The sequence below is a fragment of the Diadema antillarum genome, unplaced genomic scaffold (assembly GCF_040938485.1).
Source record: "Diadema antillarum isolate AM-2024a unplaced genomic scaffold, OU_Dant_1.0 seq00000945_RagTag, whole genome shotgun sequence".
Classification (NCBI taxonomy): Eukaryota; Metazoa; Echinodermata; class Echinoidea; order Diadematoida; family Diadematidae; genus Diadema; species Diadema antillarum.
Window position 1 is genome coordinate 413,128 of NW_027271794.1, and position 14,353 is coordinate 427,480.

The 14,353-nt window shown below is 37.2% G+C and overlaps 1 protein-coding gene across 1 annotated transcript in view; it reads right to left on the minus strand.

The window, feature by feature from the left end:
- LOC139741668 (receptor-type tyrosine-protein phosphatase N2-like) overlaps nucleotides 1-3,316 on the minus strand; it is a 108,930-nt gene extending 105,614 nt beyond the window's left edge. Inside the window, exon 1 of the mRNA XM_071652247.1 lies at nucleotides 3,254-3,316. Within this exon, the coding sequence (XP_071508348.1) occupies nucleotides 3,254-3,292 (39 nt within the window). The 5' untranslated portion in view covers nucleotides 3,293-3,316. The remainder of the gene's footprint in view (nucleotides 1-3,253) is intronic.
- Between the last annotated feature and the right edge of the window lie 11,037 nt (nucleotides 3,317-14,353).

Consider the following 14,353-nt stretch of genomic DNA (forward strand, 5'->3'; position numbering starts at 1 on the left):
TTGTGTTCCTGCGTCACACAAGAATTCACACATATACACATACCCACATACTAGGGTCCACATTGACAAAGTTAGTGTGGGCTTTGCTTATTTCTGCCACATGAGGGCTCACTACAACTGAGACAGTGCAGGAACATTGGAGTACAACCAAGAAGAAGACGATGAAGATGGAATGGTGGAAGAGAAAGGAAGAAGACAAAGAAGAAGACAGAAAAGAAGAAGAAGAAGAAGAAGAAGAAGAAGAAGAAGAAGAGGAGGAGGAGGAAGGGAAAAAAACATAAAGAAGTGGAGAAAATGAAATGAAGAAGTAGAAAAAACAAAGACCAAGAAATCAAATTTTCTTTGCCAGAGTCACAAAATAAGAAAAAAAATGTGGATTTATAATGTTATTCTGACTTTTCAATATCTTTGATTAGAGATGACCATCATGAAAGATAATTACCTCCTATCAGTTAAAAATATTGTACTTCAAAGTGGTTTTAGACAACTTTGCAACCAAAACAAGCAATTACAAGTGAACACCAACAGGGCAATTCCGCGGTTAGTAACGTTACATTTGAACAAATTTAGATATTTGTTTTTACTACTAAATTACCATTTATTCATTTCAAGCCAAAATTATATCAAAAACACGTTCATCATTCCCAGGTTTATGATACAGAAAAGAATGAATACAATCCAAGAAATAATAGCATTGCTATGGCAACTTAAAGGGCTGGTTAGTAACGTTACGAAAAAAGGACATGACAAAAAAATCAATGTCTTGTAACAAAAAGTGTGCAAATATTCAAGTTACTTCAAACAAAGTGTTGCATTAATTTCAATTATTGCATCATGACAAATGTTCACACAATGTTTTTTAGCAGTTCAACCAATAATTTCTTAGCTAGACCCCCAAAAGCATGGTTAGTAACGTTACGGTTAGTAACGTTACATTTGTCCGGAGTAATTCCGCAGGTCATTTCACCCTTTTGTAATTGACAAAATGTCACATGACTTCTGGAGTATTTAAATGTATTTATCTTTCACCCTTAAGCAAAACTTTGAGGAAAAAATTTCAAAGGAACCCACTGTAATTTGCATTTAAGTGAATTTCAGCATCCCCAGTCCCACATGTACATTTTAAATGATGGTTTTAGATCTCGCGAAATCAATCAATACGAAAGATAAAATCTACTGAATTTGAAAGACCTTAATGATTGGTGAACATTCATGGCATTAGTTGATACCTAGATTAAAGAGTAAGATAAAGAGGCACATTTCTTTTATCCATGTCATGTCCACCTAACTGCGGAATTGCCCAACATATGAAACTTAAACAATGAAGAGTCCAAGTCATCAGAAAGAGGCGCCAAACCACAAAGGTGTGTTTTGTGAGACTTGATAGGTCAACGTCGGCTATCCCTTTTGCAAATGTCAAACAATTTTGCAAGTTGAAGAATAATGTCTACCAATCTTCTGTATGAAATATTATGATAATACACTGCAAGAGATTTTAAAAAAATCAAAACTTACCCAATATACTTAACTCTAGAATACGCTCCCCTTTTGTACCAAGAATAACGGTCGGAATTTTTCGGGTGTTCGAATAAGTTCACTGGATGTCTATAGTATTGTTTCCCCCTCCTTCATGAAGAAGTTTCCAGTTTTTGGTCATTCTGAGGAAACCTGTACAATATACCAGCTTATGGAAGGAATCTAATTTGCAGGGTTGCAATGGAGACACACAAACTGTAATTGCAAGCTATAATATACTGTTTCACTCCAGCCCGAGTAAGCAGTGAGTAAATTCATGATATTGGTGATGAGAAAGTTGTGTATTTCAAGCCCGAAAATAAACCCACGCACTGTCTAAGGTGTTTCTTGCTCTGGCTTTCAGATCTCAGGGTACTTTAATAAGGATTTAAAAAATAGAGAGAGAGAGAAAACAGAAAGAAGAAGAGGAAAAGGAAGAAGAATAAGTGGCAGCCATAAATGTTTCACTGCGAAAATGAAATAGGAGGAAGAAGTGTTTGCCGCAGCGGTAACCGTGGCAACAACCACACCAAGAGAGATGAGGGCAAGTTTTATCCTTCCTCGTCCCAGTTTACAGTGTAAGTCGTCAAGGAAGTGAGATACCTCATCCACACAAGTGAGATGCCTGCATCTCTCGGGCTGAGGGGATGAAATATTTATCAGACACGTGGCAAACGACCGGGTCAAAGTCACGCAACCGTCGAGTGACAGCTCCCCGCTGCAGATCTCATCAATAACGCCATTATTCTGCCAGACCACGCCGATCCATCTTCCACTCTTCATCCAGTTTTAACACAAAGGGCAAGGCTTTAAATGGAAGACACAAACGGTGTCCTCCAATGTACTCCGCCCACCCCTCTTTCTTCGGCTCAAGGACCACTTCCCCTCCAGAACACTCCCTCCTCATACCCCTAATAAACCGGAATTGAAAAACATCTGCAGATATGCTGGAACTCTGAGACAATGCAAATCTGAGGGTGTTGAATGGAGTTCATGAAACAGTGTCAAGGCTGTTGTCTTCATTTCATTATCACAGGTTTTTCTTGCTCTCTCTATTTCCTTCCCTTGCCAGTTCTTATTCTTTTTGTGGCACTTCACTGCAATACTCTGAACCTTCTACATTTCAAATCATCTTCAATATCCACAAGCTCACAGTATACAGCTCGCATACTCTCAGATACTATTGATTACTCAATTCATACCTGACTCCCGCAAATGTAGATTATTATTTGTTGTTTTTTTTTTTTTTTGACAGACAATCATACATTCAACTCTTCGAAAAATATAACACTTCAATCCAGCCCCAGAAAATATACTGTGAAATACTCCATGAGAAATGCAATTTAGCAACGACACCAAATCTGAGATTCGACACAAAAGAAATTAGATTGACACCAAACAACACAGCTCTTGAACACTGGCCACACTTAAATACACACCAAAACAGGGATATCAAAACCAACTATGAAATAAAATGTAATTATAGAATAATAATCATCCGATGTATATCCTCATATGCAGGTAAGCTATAGAAATGTGAAAAATCTTGAACGGAAAAAATGTACCACCCACTCAAAATGGACAAAATTTGTGATAAATTTCCCATCATCCACTCATCATCACAATATGATCACAACGACGTATATGCTGACACCAATGTTTGTTCACACATTTCTTGGACAAACCAACATTGTACAGAAAACACACAGAGATAAATATGAAAGTTTCCTGTACTTACCTCACTGCTCACAACAGCCTCTTCTATGTGTACACCCATGACTGCAGCAAGGCTTACTCTGGTGCTGACTGTAAGAAAATAACAAAGAAGAAAAAAAATCCAGGATAAACTATCTTTACTCATTTTCCATCCAACATTTTTCAAAACATCATACAGACATTTGCAATCCCATACACTTTCTCGTATTTTGCACGAGAATTCACCTAGAGTTCAATACCAAGATTATCTGGTAAGATCAAATATTAACATACTAGCAACCAATTTGAATGGTGTATTTGGACACTATACTTTATGAGTACAGCCAAGCTGGTCACTTTCAGATTTTCACCTGTTTTGAAGAATTCAGCATTTATTTTCTATACCCTGGTTTTCTTGTAGTTTCATATTCACACAATATCAGTGACTTTGCTTGGAAGTAGGACCATGCAGCTCACATTTTTCTGGTTGAGAAATCTGCTTTTAACCTATTGAGTATGAGCTGATTGTAATATAACACACATTTCCAATAGACACCTGCCCGAGAACACTCAGGACTACGGTAAGAGTGGATATTTTCGTGCGACTAATTTTTCACGCTTGACCGGGTAAGAAGAGTTTCGCATGTTTTTAATTCCGCGGAATCGAGATATCACGCACAGGAGCATATGGCAAGCAAAAATATTTGCATGCTTTTATTTTCGCGCTAGTTTCTGATTGCGCGAAATGCGCAAAAATTTCAACACCGCGAAAATTTCCGCTTTTACAGTATATGGCAGAGTGTCTTTGTTAGCAATGTCATAATCACACTAATGTTCTTTGTGATTGCAAATTGGTTCCTTGAATGCTTTTGAAATGTAAAGGCACTCCAAGAGTCCCTACCTGGTCATGAGAGAGGAAGGTATTACCTACAGATTGTCAAATCAATGTTTAGCTATGGAGGCTTGCGAGATAAAAGACAGCCGATAAAAATCCCATATCCTGCCAAAGACACACTGCCATATTATTAACTTCAAATAATAACTTAGCAATAACAGCAACCAAGGAAATATTAATACATATTAATGTAGGTCCAATAAAAGCACGATTTAATAGTTATGGTTACGATAGTCATCTATGGCTGGTAAAATAATCACTATAACAAGCTCCTTGTCTTGCCCTATTATCCTTGCAACAAGGTCCTCCAAAGCAAAAAAAAAAAAAAAAAAAAGGAAAAGAAAAGATAGAAAGAAAAAAAAATCTCTGTGCCTTTAGAATGTAATCATAACTGTTATACACATTAAATTAGTTTTATTAAGATTTGCTTTCAAGGATCTAGTTCCATGTCCATGAGCTGATTTCATCTGATTATTGCTTCCCGTCATCAGCTGATATAGAATCGCAGCAGTCTCATCTTCTCCCACGACAATTTTCTCTTTTGTAATAAATGGTAAAACTTGGCAAGGGACAAAAGAGTTTTCAGCTTATTAGTCAAGGCGAACAGAACTAAGTCTTGCTACTTACACACTAGTTGGTTCCCCCCCAACGAAAAAACAACCACCACCACCACAACAACAGCAACAACAACAACAATGACAACACTATAAACATTTTTCCTTTTGCAAAAAACAACAACAAACAATTCTGACACATCTACCTTTAATATTTCTTCTTCTTCATGGAAGGTGCACAGATTTCAATACTACAGAGCTCAAAAGTTCTATTTTTCAAAAACAGAATTTCTGTTCTGGTCTTTTCAAAACCAGTAGTTTTGAAAAAAGGTTAAACAGTTTAATAACTCTGTCTGCCGCAGAGCCCTGACCTTCCTCATTATCTTTCTCTTCTTTCGGAAGCAATTACATCAGTAATGGCACATACAACAGAGTTTGTAGACAATCACGGACATAAAATTCATGTTGAATAGACAAATGACAGGAATGACTAATCAGCTTCCTGTGTTCAGTTTTGTTTTGTTTGTTTTTTCACCCTTTTGGAACATATCCAGATGAACATATCCTGCTTCTGTGCAGAAAACCACTTCTCTCTATTAAAATATCCTCAAACTGTGAAAAGTCTGTGATTGGGAACCACACATGGCAAATAATGTCAATGCTAAGACAAATATTTGCCAATGGTTAGTGTTTTCCTACCATCATTTCTTTCTCTGGAAGGGTGGAAGGTGAAGGGACGGGGGAGGAAGGGTGTGCTCAATGTTTTCCCCTTATCAAGTCTAGAATTGCTTGGTAAATATCACAATCTTTTTGCGAAGTAGGAACTATGAAAGGTGTGTGGAAGGTACTCAACAGTGAAATAGTCTCACAAAATTATAGATATGATGTAATGATTTGATTTGATTTGATTTGATTTGATTTGATTTGATTTGATTTGATTTGATTTGATTTGATTAATGAATAAACAAAAGGACCCAGGGTTTGACATAAAGGAGGGGGATGTTTTAAAACCAGGGTATGTGTTGGTTCACTGTTATGAATGAATGCAGAATTATATTTGATCTTCTTTGTAACATAAGGATTTTTCATGTTATGATGACAGTTTAATAAGATAATGAAAGTTATGATTGCACTGATTATGATATGATTCCATTCAGAAATGGTGGTGGTAATGGAAACAGTTTTTGTAAATTATGATGTTACAGATGATGGACATTAAAACAATGGAATTATCATCTTAATCATTAATCACCTACTCTCTGAATTTCAGGATTCTGACGTGTTATTACATTCAACATATTTTGGCTGGCATGAAGCAGTATGTAGCTACACAGTTTGTTTTTTCTACCTAGTATCCTTTCACACACCTAATTTCCTTTTTACTGGTTTTATCACAGAAATTGATTGCTAAAGAATCACTGTTTCAAGAAGAACACGTCAAGCTTTAAAACAGTGTGCTGGCATGAAGTTTTCTGCATTATAATATAATGACAATGCCCCTGGCTGTCTGGGTTTCCTTGATTTCACACTATGTACAGTCTCAATGCCAATTTAATGTTTGCTGTTTTTTTTTTTTTTTTTTTAATCATTCGCGTACCTCAATGTGAGAAGATGATTGCTAAAACAAACACACAAACAAATGTATCAACTGCTGAAGAATGTAAACATGCCTGGACTTTCAAGCCAAGTCATCTACACATTGTAATCTGCATGCTATTACTGCACTGAAACTATAGAAAACAAGGCACCTTTCAGTCTGCTAGAAGTGTAAACTAATGTGGAATTTTATGGGACTTTATGCTCAAAGAGAGAGAGGGAGAGAGACAGACAGACAGATATTAAGTGTGCTTAAAGAAGCACTGGATCACAAGAAAATTTAATTTGAGTATCTCTAGCTAACGAGCTGCAGACCAGTCATAATTTGAGCAAAATTCAACAAACACTGAGACAAATAAAAGAATTCATGTATGAAGTTCTCCTTTGTAATCTTTGACAGAGTCTTATTTGATTTAAATTAAAAAAAACAACAACAAAACAGCCACAGCTGTGTTTCAGGAAAGAAAATTGATACAGTTGTATATCTGTCATTTCCACTTAAGATTCTGGTTGCTTGCATGGATTTCTTTTTACATTTGCATTATACTCAAATACACACAAACACATTAAAATATACTTTCAAATTAAATTGCCATTTTGAAATCACACACTACAATCATACATGAAATTGTTTTACGCTGTCTGTGCTGTCATGTTGAATTATCAGTTCTAGATGATCAAAAACAAATCAATGTTTTGGTTTGTTTCTGGTAACATTTTGAACAAACAAACAACAACTATAGTCAATCCTTTATTGGATTGCATAAAGACCTTCTCACTATTAAAACCAACAATAGGATTCAAGAATATAATGAGCTGATTGGATAACCTAGTTTGTTTTTGTTTGGTTTTGTTTTTTGATGTCTGATGTATAAAGATTATGAGTCTCATAAAGGGCAATGACATGGCAGAGGGCAAGATCTGAATTCATGAATTCCTTAAAAAAAAACTAGAAAAGAACTTGAAGACCGCAGACCTCCGCCAAGCAGCTTATTTCCATCCATACACGCATGCTGAAAATTGCCCTTTTTCCCAATGATAAAGAAGTCTTTGTTTACCTCATCAGCTTTCTGAATGTTGCCCTGCACCTCAAGCAGAGCACACGCTCTAGTACAGGTATGCAAACCTCGAGAACAGGCAGCTTGAACTCCCAAGTTCATTGACCCTATTTACCAAAATATTAAAAAATCCTTCAAAAATTCATAAAAATACCTGCATCACTACCAAAATTTAATCATCTGTTCCTTGTGTCACTCTGGACTTTTCCTGTATTGTTTCAGCCAAATCCCTTCACAACTTTTTGTGCTTTTTGCACACAGACAAACCAACACCGACAAAACATAACCTCCTTCCTTGTTAGAGGTAATAAAGTAGATTCCCCCATCGGAAAGAGAATGCCAAGTAATGAGAAATTTTGCTGCATTTGGTACCATACAGGATATTACATCACAAAAAATACCCCCTCCTTCTCAAAAACAACAACAACAAACAAACAAACAAACAAACAAACAAACAAACAAACAAACAAACAAACAAACAACCCCAAACATCCTTTATCACAAGGAATATTGCCATCAAAGAAAATCATGCAACAATGGAATGGTAAATTTCATAAATGTGATTATGGGTACAAGAAACTGGAAAGCAGGTGTACGTCTGTGTGTATGTGTGTGTGTTTTATATAGAACATGTTTCCATTTTTCTTGCTGTGTAATTTGTTCAATTTGTTCAATTTGATATTCATTGGACAAATACGACGCTATTTGTTTATATTGTCAAGTTAAAACTTCTACTTCTGTGAAAAGGAAAAATGCGCGTACATGGAAAGATATAATTCTCTCATTATGTGTGTCCAAATTATCTTATTTTGATACAGCAGTACCAGTTGTTTCTGGAAGTATTTGAATGGAAAGGAAAAAATACTACAGAAAATGTGTGTGTATGTTGTAAACAAATATCACATCAACAACTCAAATTCTTGCAATTTGCCTGAAAGTCATAACCTGTCTATAGTTGCACAGATGTAAAACATTGTCTCTAGATGTGTGACTACGAAAAAGAAGCTTTGAGGCATTTTCAGGTTTTTTGTTTCTAATTATAGACAGTTTAAAAAACAACAACAATAACACTTCAGTCTCAAACAAGAGGCTCAAACTATGCTATTTGTGTTCATCTGCAGAAAGTTAAAGCAGCTGCTTCAGGGAGAGGAAAAGATATCAGTAAGGAACAGAGAGAAATCCCAGTGGCTAGACATGGTCTATTTTTAGCAAAATTGCTCGAAAATTTATGCAAAACCTGTGAAAACGTTTGCATGCCTTTGGAATGTTTCCAGGATCACCTGAAGCAGGTGGAAATCTTCTTTTACCAACCTCAAGAAATTCCAAAAGTGGATCATTCTTGCTTTTTATTCATCTATTCTGGCTTCTATTTTTTTTATGACATAAAGTACACTTTGGAATACCCAACACTGTTCAGAAAGAAAGCATTACATGTGACCGCACTTCCATGTTGAGGAAACTGATATTTGATTCAAAGATAATTGTATAGGATTAAATCTTTCAATATCAAATTATGAAAACTGGATGCCCAACATATGGTTAGAAACAACAACAAAGACATGAAACTTAACTGAATTTGCAGTTTAATGACTGCATGGACCGAATGCATTAGAAGTCGACAATTTGGAGTAAACTCTGCTGTCCAACTGTCAACATGGATTTTGGCAGGTGAAATCCATTCATTTCAATAAAATTAAAGTGTTTAATGGCATAGCATTATTAGATAATAAGAAACAAACACTTATCAAGTGTTTAGGCATGGGGATATATGCCAAATCTCACAGTTAACAAACATGTTTTTTTTTTTTCCTATTTTGTTCTAGCTCTTGACTATACACTTGTACCACTCAATCTACTCCCCTTCTATTCCCACCCCCCCCCCCAAAAAAAAAAATTGAAATCGACAAAAATATATGCATATATTATATATATAAGTGAAAAATAGATGCAAGTAAGTCAATCCCTCAAACCAAAAAAATACTTCTGAGCAACAGCAATGTAGGAATGCACTAAATGCTCAAATGAAGTAAAGCTGGATGTACATCAAAATCTCATACAAACAAGATATCAAAAGAAAACAAAATAAAACAGTTAAGTCCAAAGTTATTTCAATCTGTCAACTTTGCCAAATTTTGAATTCTCGAAAGTGAAAAAAACACTTACGCACAAAGTCCCCCTATACCACAGTGTATCTGCCATGGCGTCCAAATCCGAAATCGTCGAGTGGATGGCAGAACCACTCTTCGTTTATTTTCTTTTTTCTTTTTTCTTTTTTTCAACACCGCAGCTTCCAGACCTTAACAGCATCTGTGCCATGCATATATTAATTTAGGTCGAGGTAATTTTTTCCTTCCCTTTCATTTCCACTTTCTCTCAATCCTTCCAATAACATCAATGTTGACCCTGGTTTCCCTTTGTTTTCTTTATCTCCCTCTACAGCAAATATTGGCTTCCACTCCATCAATAGCGAAAAAGGGGCCCCGTCAACCGAGGAAGTACTTCAGGCGAAAAATGCACTCGTAACATATCATATTTCTCCTCCAATCTCTTTTTTTTTCCTTTTCCTGTCACGAAATGCTTTTGTCACGAGATGTGTTCCTATCTTTTGTCGGTTACGACAGCCGGAATCTATCCACTTCGAGATGAGACAATGAATCAGGCATTTAATTAAAGACGTGATACCCAAAACATTTTTCTTTGACAGACAACACACTGGTCTGATGTCTGTCCTAGTATATTGGAAAGTGCTAATTAATAAAGGTGATGTATGCATATATTTATATACATGTCTATATTTATATACATGTATGTATGTATGTGTGTATGCATGGATGTGTGTGTATGTGCATGTATGTATGTATGCATACTTTTGCTATTTATTATGTATGGCCACGTTGATAAGAGAGAGAAAGATAAAGAAATGGGAGGATGTGTTTGTTCATGCATACTCAAATGTCTGCATATGTATGTGTGTGTGTATGTGTGTGTATGTGTTTGTGTGTGTGTTTTGGGTGTGTTTAATTGTGTCTGTGCCTCAATTTTTATCAGCGGATATAGACTAATTGTTTTGTTGTCGTTTTCTTCTAAAATCACACAATGTGTCTGCTGACGTACCTATACAAATGCAGACAGCATAACTTTATTTTGAACTGTATGTTTCACTACACAACACACGCAAGTTAGGTCTAATGATATAAATGTTCCTTCCAGACAATATAAGGGTAAGATTGATGTGATCATGGGAGTTTGGTGCCACAACAGGTCCAAAGACAGTCTTCAGTTTAGGCAATCTAATTTTGCAGTCTTACTCCACTGCAATATCTAATAATACCACTTTTCTCACCCAACAATAAGAAATATATCTCAAATTAAGGATGCAAGGTCTTCAGCAATGGCTACAGAAAGAAAATCATGACCAAAAAAAAGGATTATAATACTTTTTAATTGATGTTACAGCAAAATAAAAAGTGCCACAAAAGATAAAACTTTGATAAGGTCCATCAGGAAATACAGTGTAAGCACTTCTTCTTTTATCTCCCCCGAATTAAATGGTACTTTCCAGTCAACGTGGCAAAACGCCATGTCTTAGTATGTTGAATCAGGGGTCTGTGTATGTGTGCACTGAGTACACAGTGTATGGGCACCATCTGTGGCTGTGCAAAACAAATAGGTGGGGCTGCAGAGGCGACCAGGATGCAGGTTGGCAAAAAAGATTGGAAAGTAAAGAAATACTGCAAAGATGTCGCAGCAGAAATTCAAGCAGTTACCTTGCAATAGTTTCTACAGTGTATGAAATTAACTGGAACAGTATACCTGTATTAAATGCAATTTATTCTCTCCAGGTTCAAACTCCTTTTGTTTATGCCAAAGTTTGTTCAAGAAAACAGCAGCATTACATAACAGGAATATGTTCAGATTGAGCATTATATAGAACCAGTACAGATGGAATCAATAGCAATCATGCTCTTGGTAGGTTAGAATGTGGTATAGGATGGCAATTGGAATTGCATGAACATGTCTCAAAATGTTGAAAAAAGAATATTATAAAATAACTACGATCAAGCTCATTGCAAAGCGAGGAATACTGAAAAACTAATGCATCTGACTACCTTCAAGGGCAGAGGAATAAAAACAATCAAAATTCAATAAAACAATGCACCTCAAAGCCTTTACAATTTCTCAAGAGTGGTACTTAACCTATTGAGGACAAGTCCAGAATATACTCGGGCAGGTGTAGCAAAATCAGCCCATCCTCAATGGGTCACAACAACAAGAAAAGACAACTACAATTATCTATGATAAACATGCATATTAGGTAGCTCACACTTTAGACCACCCTATAGCTTTAGAAAAACCTCCACATGCATCATGATCAGAACAATGAATTTGAGTCTCTAAACTCTGCAGATATCTTTTAAGTTCCTTTGTGGACCTGCACAGTTGAGATTAATCCCAAGTATTAATATGGTACAATAGCTACATGTGATGGAATGCATTTCTAACTGAAAAACAGGTCAATATTATGGGAAACAATGAAAGGAAAGGCTATTGTAATTTTTCACAGCAAAATTATGCCACGTAACTTAATTTCATAAATTCTTCCCCAAGTCTGTAATGACTTAAACTTAAGAAATTCTGTGGGATCTCTTCCCCCTTACCCCCCCCCCCCCCCACACTGAAACTGAAGGGGGTGTGGAAAGAGGGAAGTAATTTTTTCTATCAGTGTGCTGATCAGCTTCAATTTCTCTCTTCTTTTCACTTGCAAGTGTTATGTGACATCCTTGTGGCCCCTGTGCTTCGGTTATAAAAAGAACGCCAAATGCAAAATGTAAGACAGGTGGTGGGAGATTCTTTTTTTTTTTTTTGGGGGGGGGGGTGATAAAACGGGAGGGACAAGGCAGATAGAATGGGTGGATTCCTCAGTTGAAAGCAAATTAGGCAGATGCACTCTTGTGGGGCGGTGGAAGGAGGGATATCTCAGGCATCATCTCGGCAAGCGACATGACTAGAATCGCCCCGCAAACCGCTGACCCACTTACGGCGAAGGCGACGCTGGCGTGCCGCTTCCCTCTCGAAAAAGACAGATTTGCATGCGAAAGTGCATCCCTCCTTCCTGTCTTGCTGTATATGCTACTGTGCAGTAAAAAAGGCTAGAGATTTAGTGGAATAGAGACAAGAGAAATTTAACAGTTACCAAGAAAGAAGGATTTGCATGTACTCTGTACATTAGCTCTATTCTCAGTCTCCTTCCTTTTTCTTCTAATGCAGAAAACGATGCTATCAATATTCACTGGATGTAAGCATTTGCATTTGTCCACAAGTAGTTGCCTTTAATCTAAACGTGAGCTTTGCAAGCTACGGTATTTGAGAAGCCCTTCATGGGAAAGGTTATCGATAAGATTCACAGATCTTGACGTGGTAATAACACTGGAATCCATGTTTGAGGGCACTGACGGTACAACTTGGGACAAAGCTGAAGATGAGAATAACGGAAGAACGTATACATCTACAATCCTACCTAGCCATTTCTATTTTTTTTTTTTTTTGGTGTCATACATGTCAGAGTGCATTAATGAATCTTCAAGACAAAGTTGTCCTAAAAAGTCTTGTGATTTCAAGGTAGACTATCACTGTGAGCGCAAGAACATCGCAAAACAGGAGAACTTCGAAGGCCATACTATCACCTGTAGTGTCCCTATAAACCTCAAGTATTTAGAGAGACATTACAGAGGACACTATGTAGATGTGTGTCCATGTATGCTGTCTAAACTCTTTGAAGACTATTTCCGAGTATACTCTGACAAGTGTCGATATGTGTTACAGCAAAAACAGCTCATTCTATTAAAATGGGGTTTATAGACCTTCTGAAATGATTATCGCAAATAATGTTCAACTGTTTTTTGCCCCTTCTTTACATTTTGCATTCATCACATTCCTTGTTTAGTAATCCTCTCTCCCCCTTCTTCTATTCCTCCCTGGTACAAGTTTTCCACATTTCTCTTCTCCAGCGACTTAATTCTTTTTTCATCATCCTTCCTCCCTTTCTCATCATTTCCTTCTCTACTTCCTCTTTCATTTTCACCTTCTTACTCTCCTATTCAATCTCTCGTTCCTCCTCGTCCTTCTCCTCCTCATCTTGCGTCCTCTGGATGATGGAGGCGTCGAGACTGATTACCATCATAATCTAACCTCAGTCCTGATAGGATGCAATTACAGCCAACACCCTAATAATCCCTATTAACCACATTTTCTTCCTTTCTTTTATCTTGAGAATTCACATCCCCCTCTTCCCCATTCAAGAACATAACATAAGAAAACCAACAACAACAAAAAAGAGACTTTCTTCATGTAGAGAATAGCTGCAGTGCATTGGAGGCTTATGTAGAAATGAAAGCATAGCATTGATAATGGCGCAGCATTAAACCTAATCACTGTCGACCATGAATGTCACCTCTTCCTCCGTTCCCCATCACATCCCAACCAAATTGGCTGCCATCTCCCCATGAATAATAGAGGGAGACGGTGACTCCAATCACGGCTGCTTTAACCCGTTGAGGACGGACTGATTTTGCTCCAACATGCATTTCCCACAGACACCTGCCCTAGTATAACTCGGGGACTCGTCTTCAACGGGTTAAAGAAATGAAACTAAGAAGGAGAAGGAAGAGAGAGAGAGGAAAAAAATGAGGGGGGGGGGGGAAGGGCTGCAAAATGGCAAATCTGAGAATGGACAATGTTCCCCAATGCCCCACAAATATTGAGGACAAAGGGTCAAGTACCTGGCCAGTGGTGTGAAAGGCAAGAAGGGAAGTGTGGCAAAACTGGGTCGGTCTCCTTTGTGCACGGGACTGCTCCTTCACGTGGTGTTTTGCCTTTCGATGCTAGCACTGCGAAAAGGACACTACCTGGGTCATAGGATATGGTTTCTTATATACTGTGTATCCCTACCATTCTCTATTTCCAAGGAAGCATTACAAGACCCAGCTGCCATCTTTACAGAGCATGGATTTGAGGCCAAAACTCATTCGTTAACCCATTGA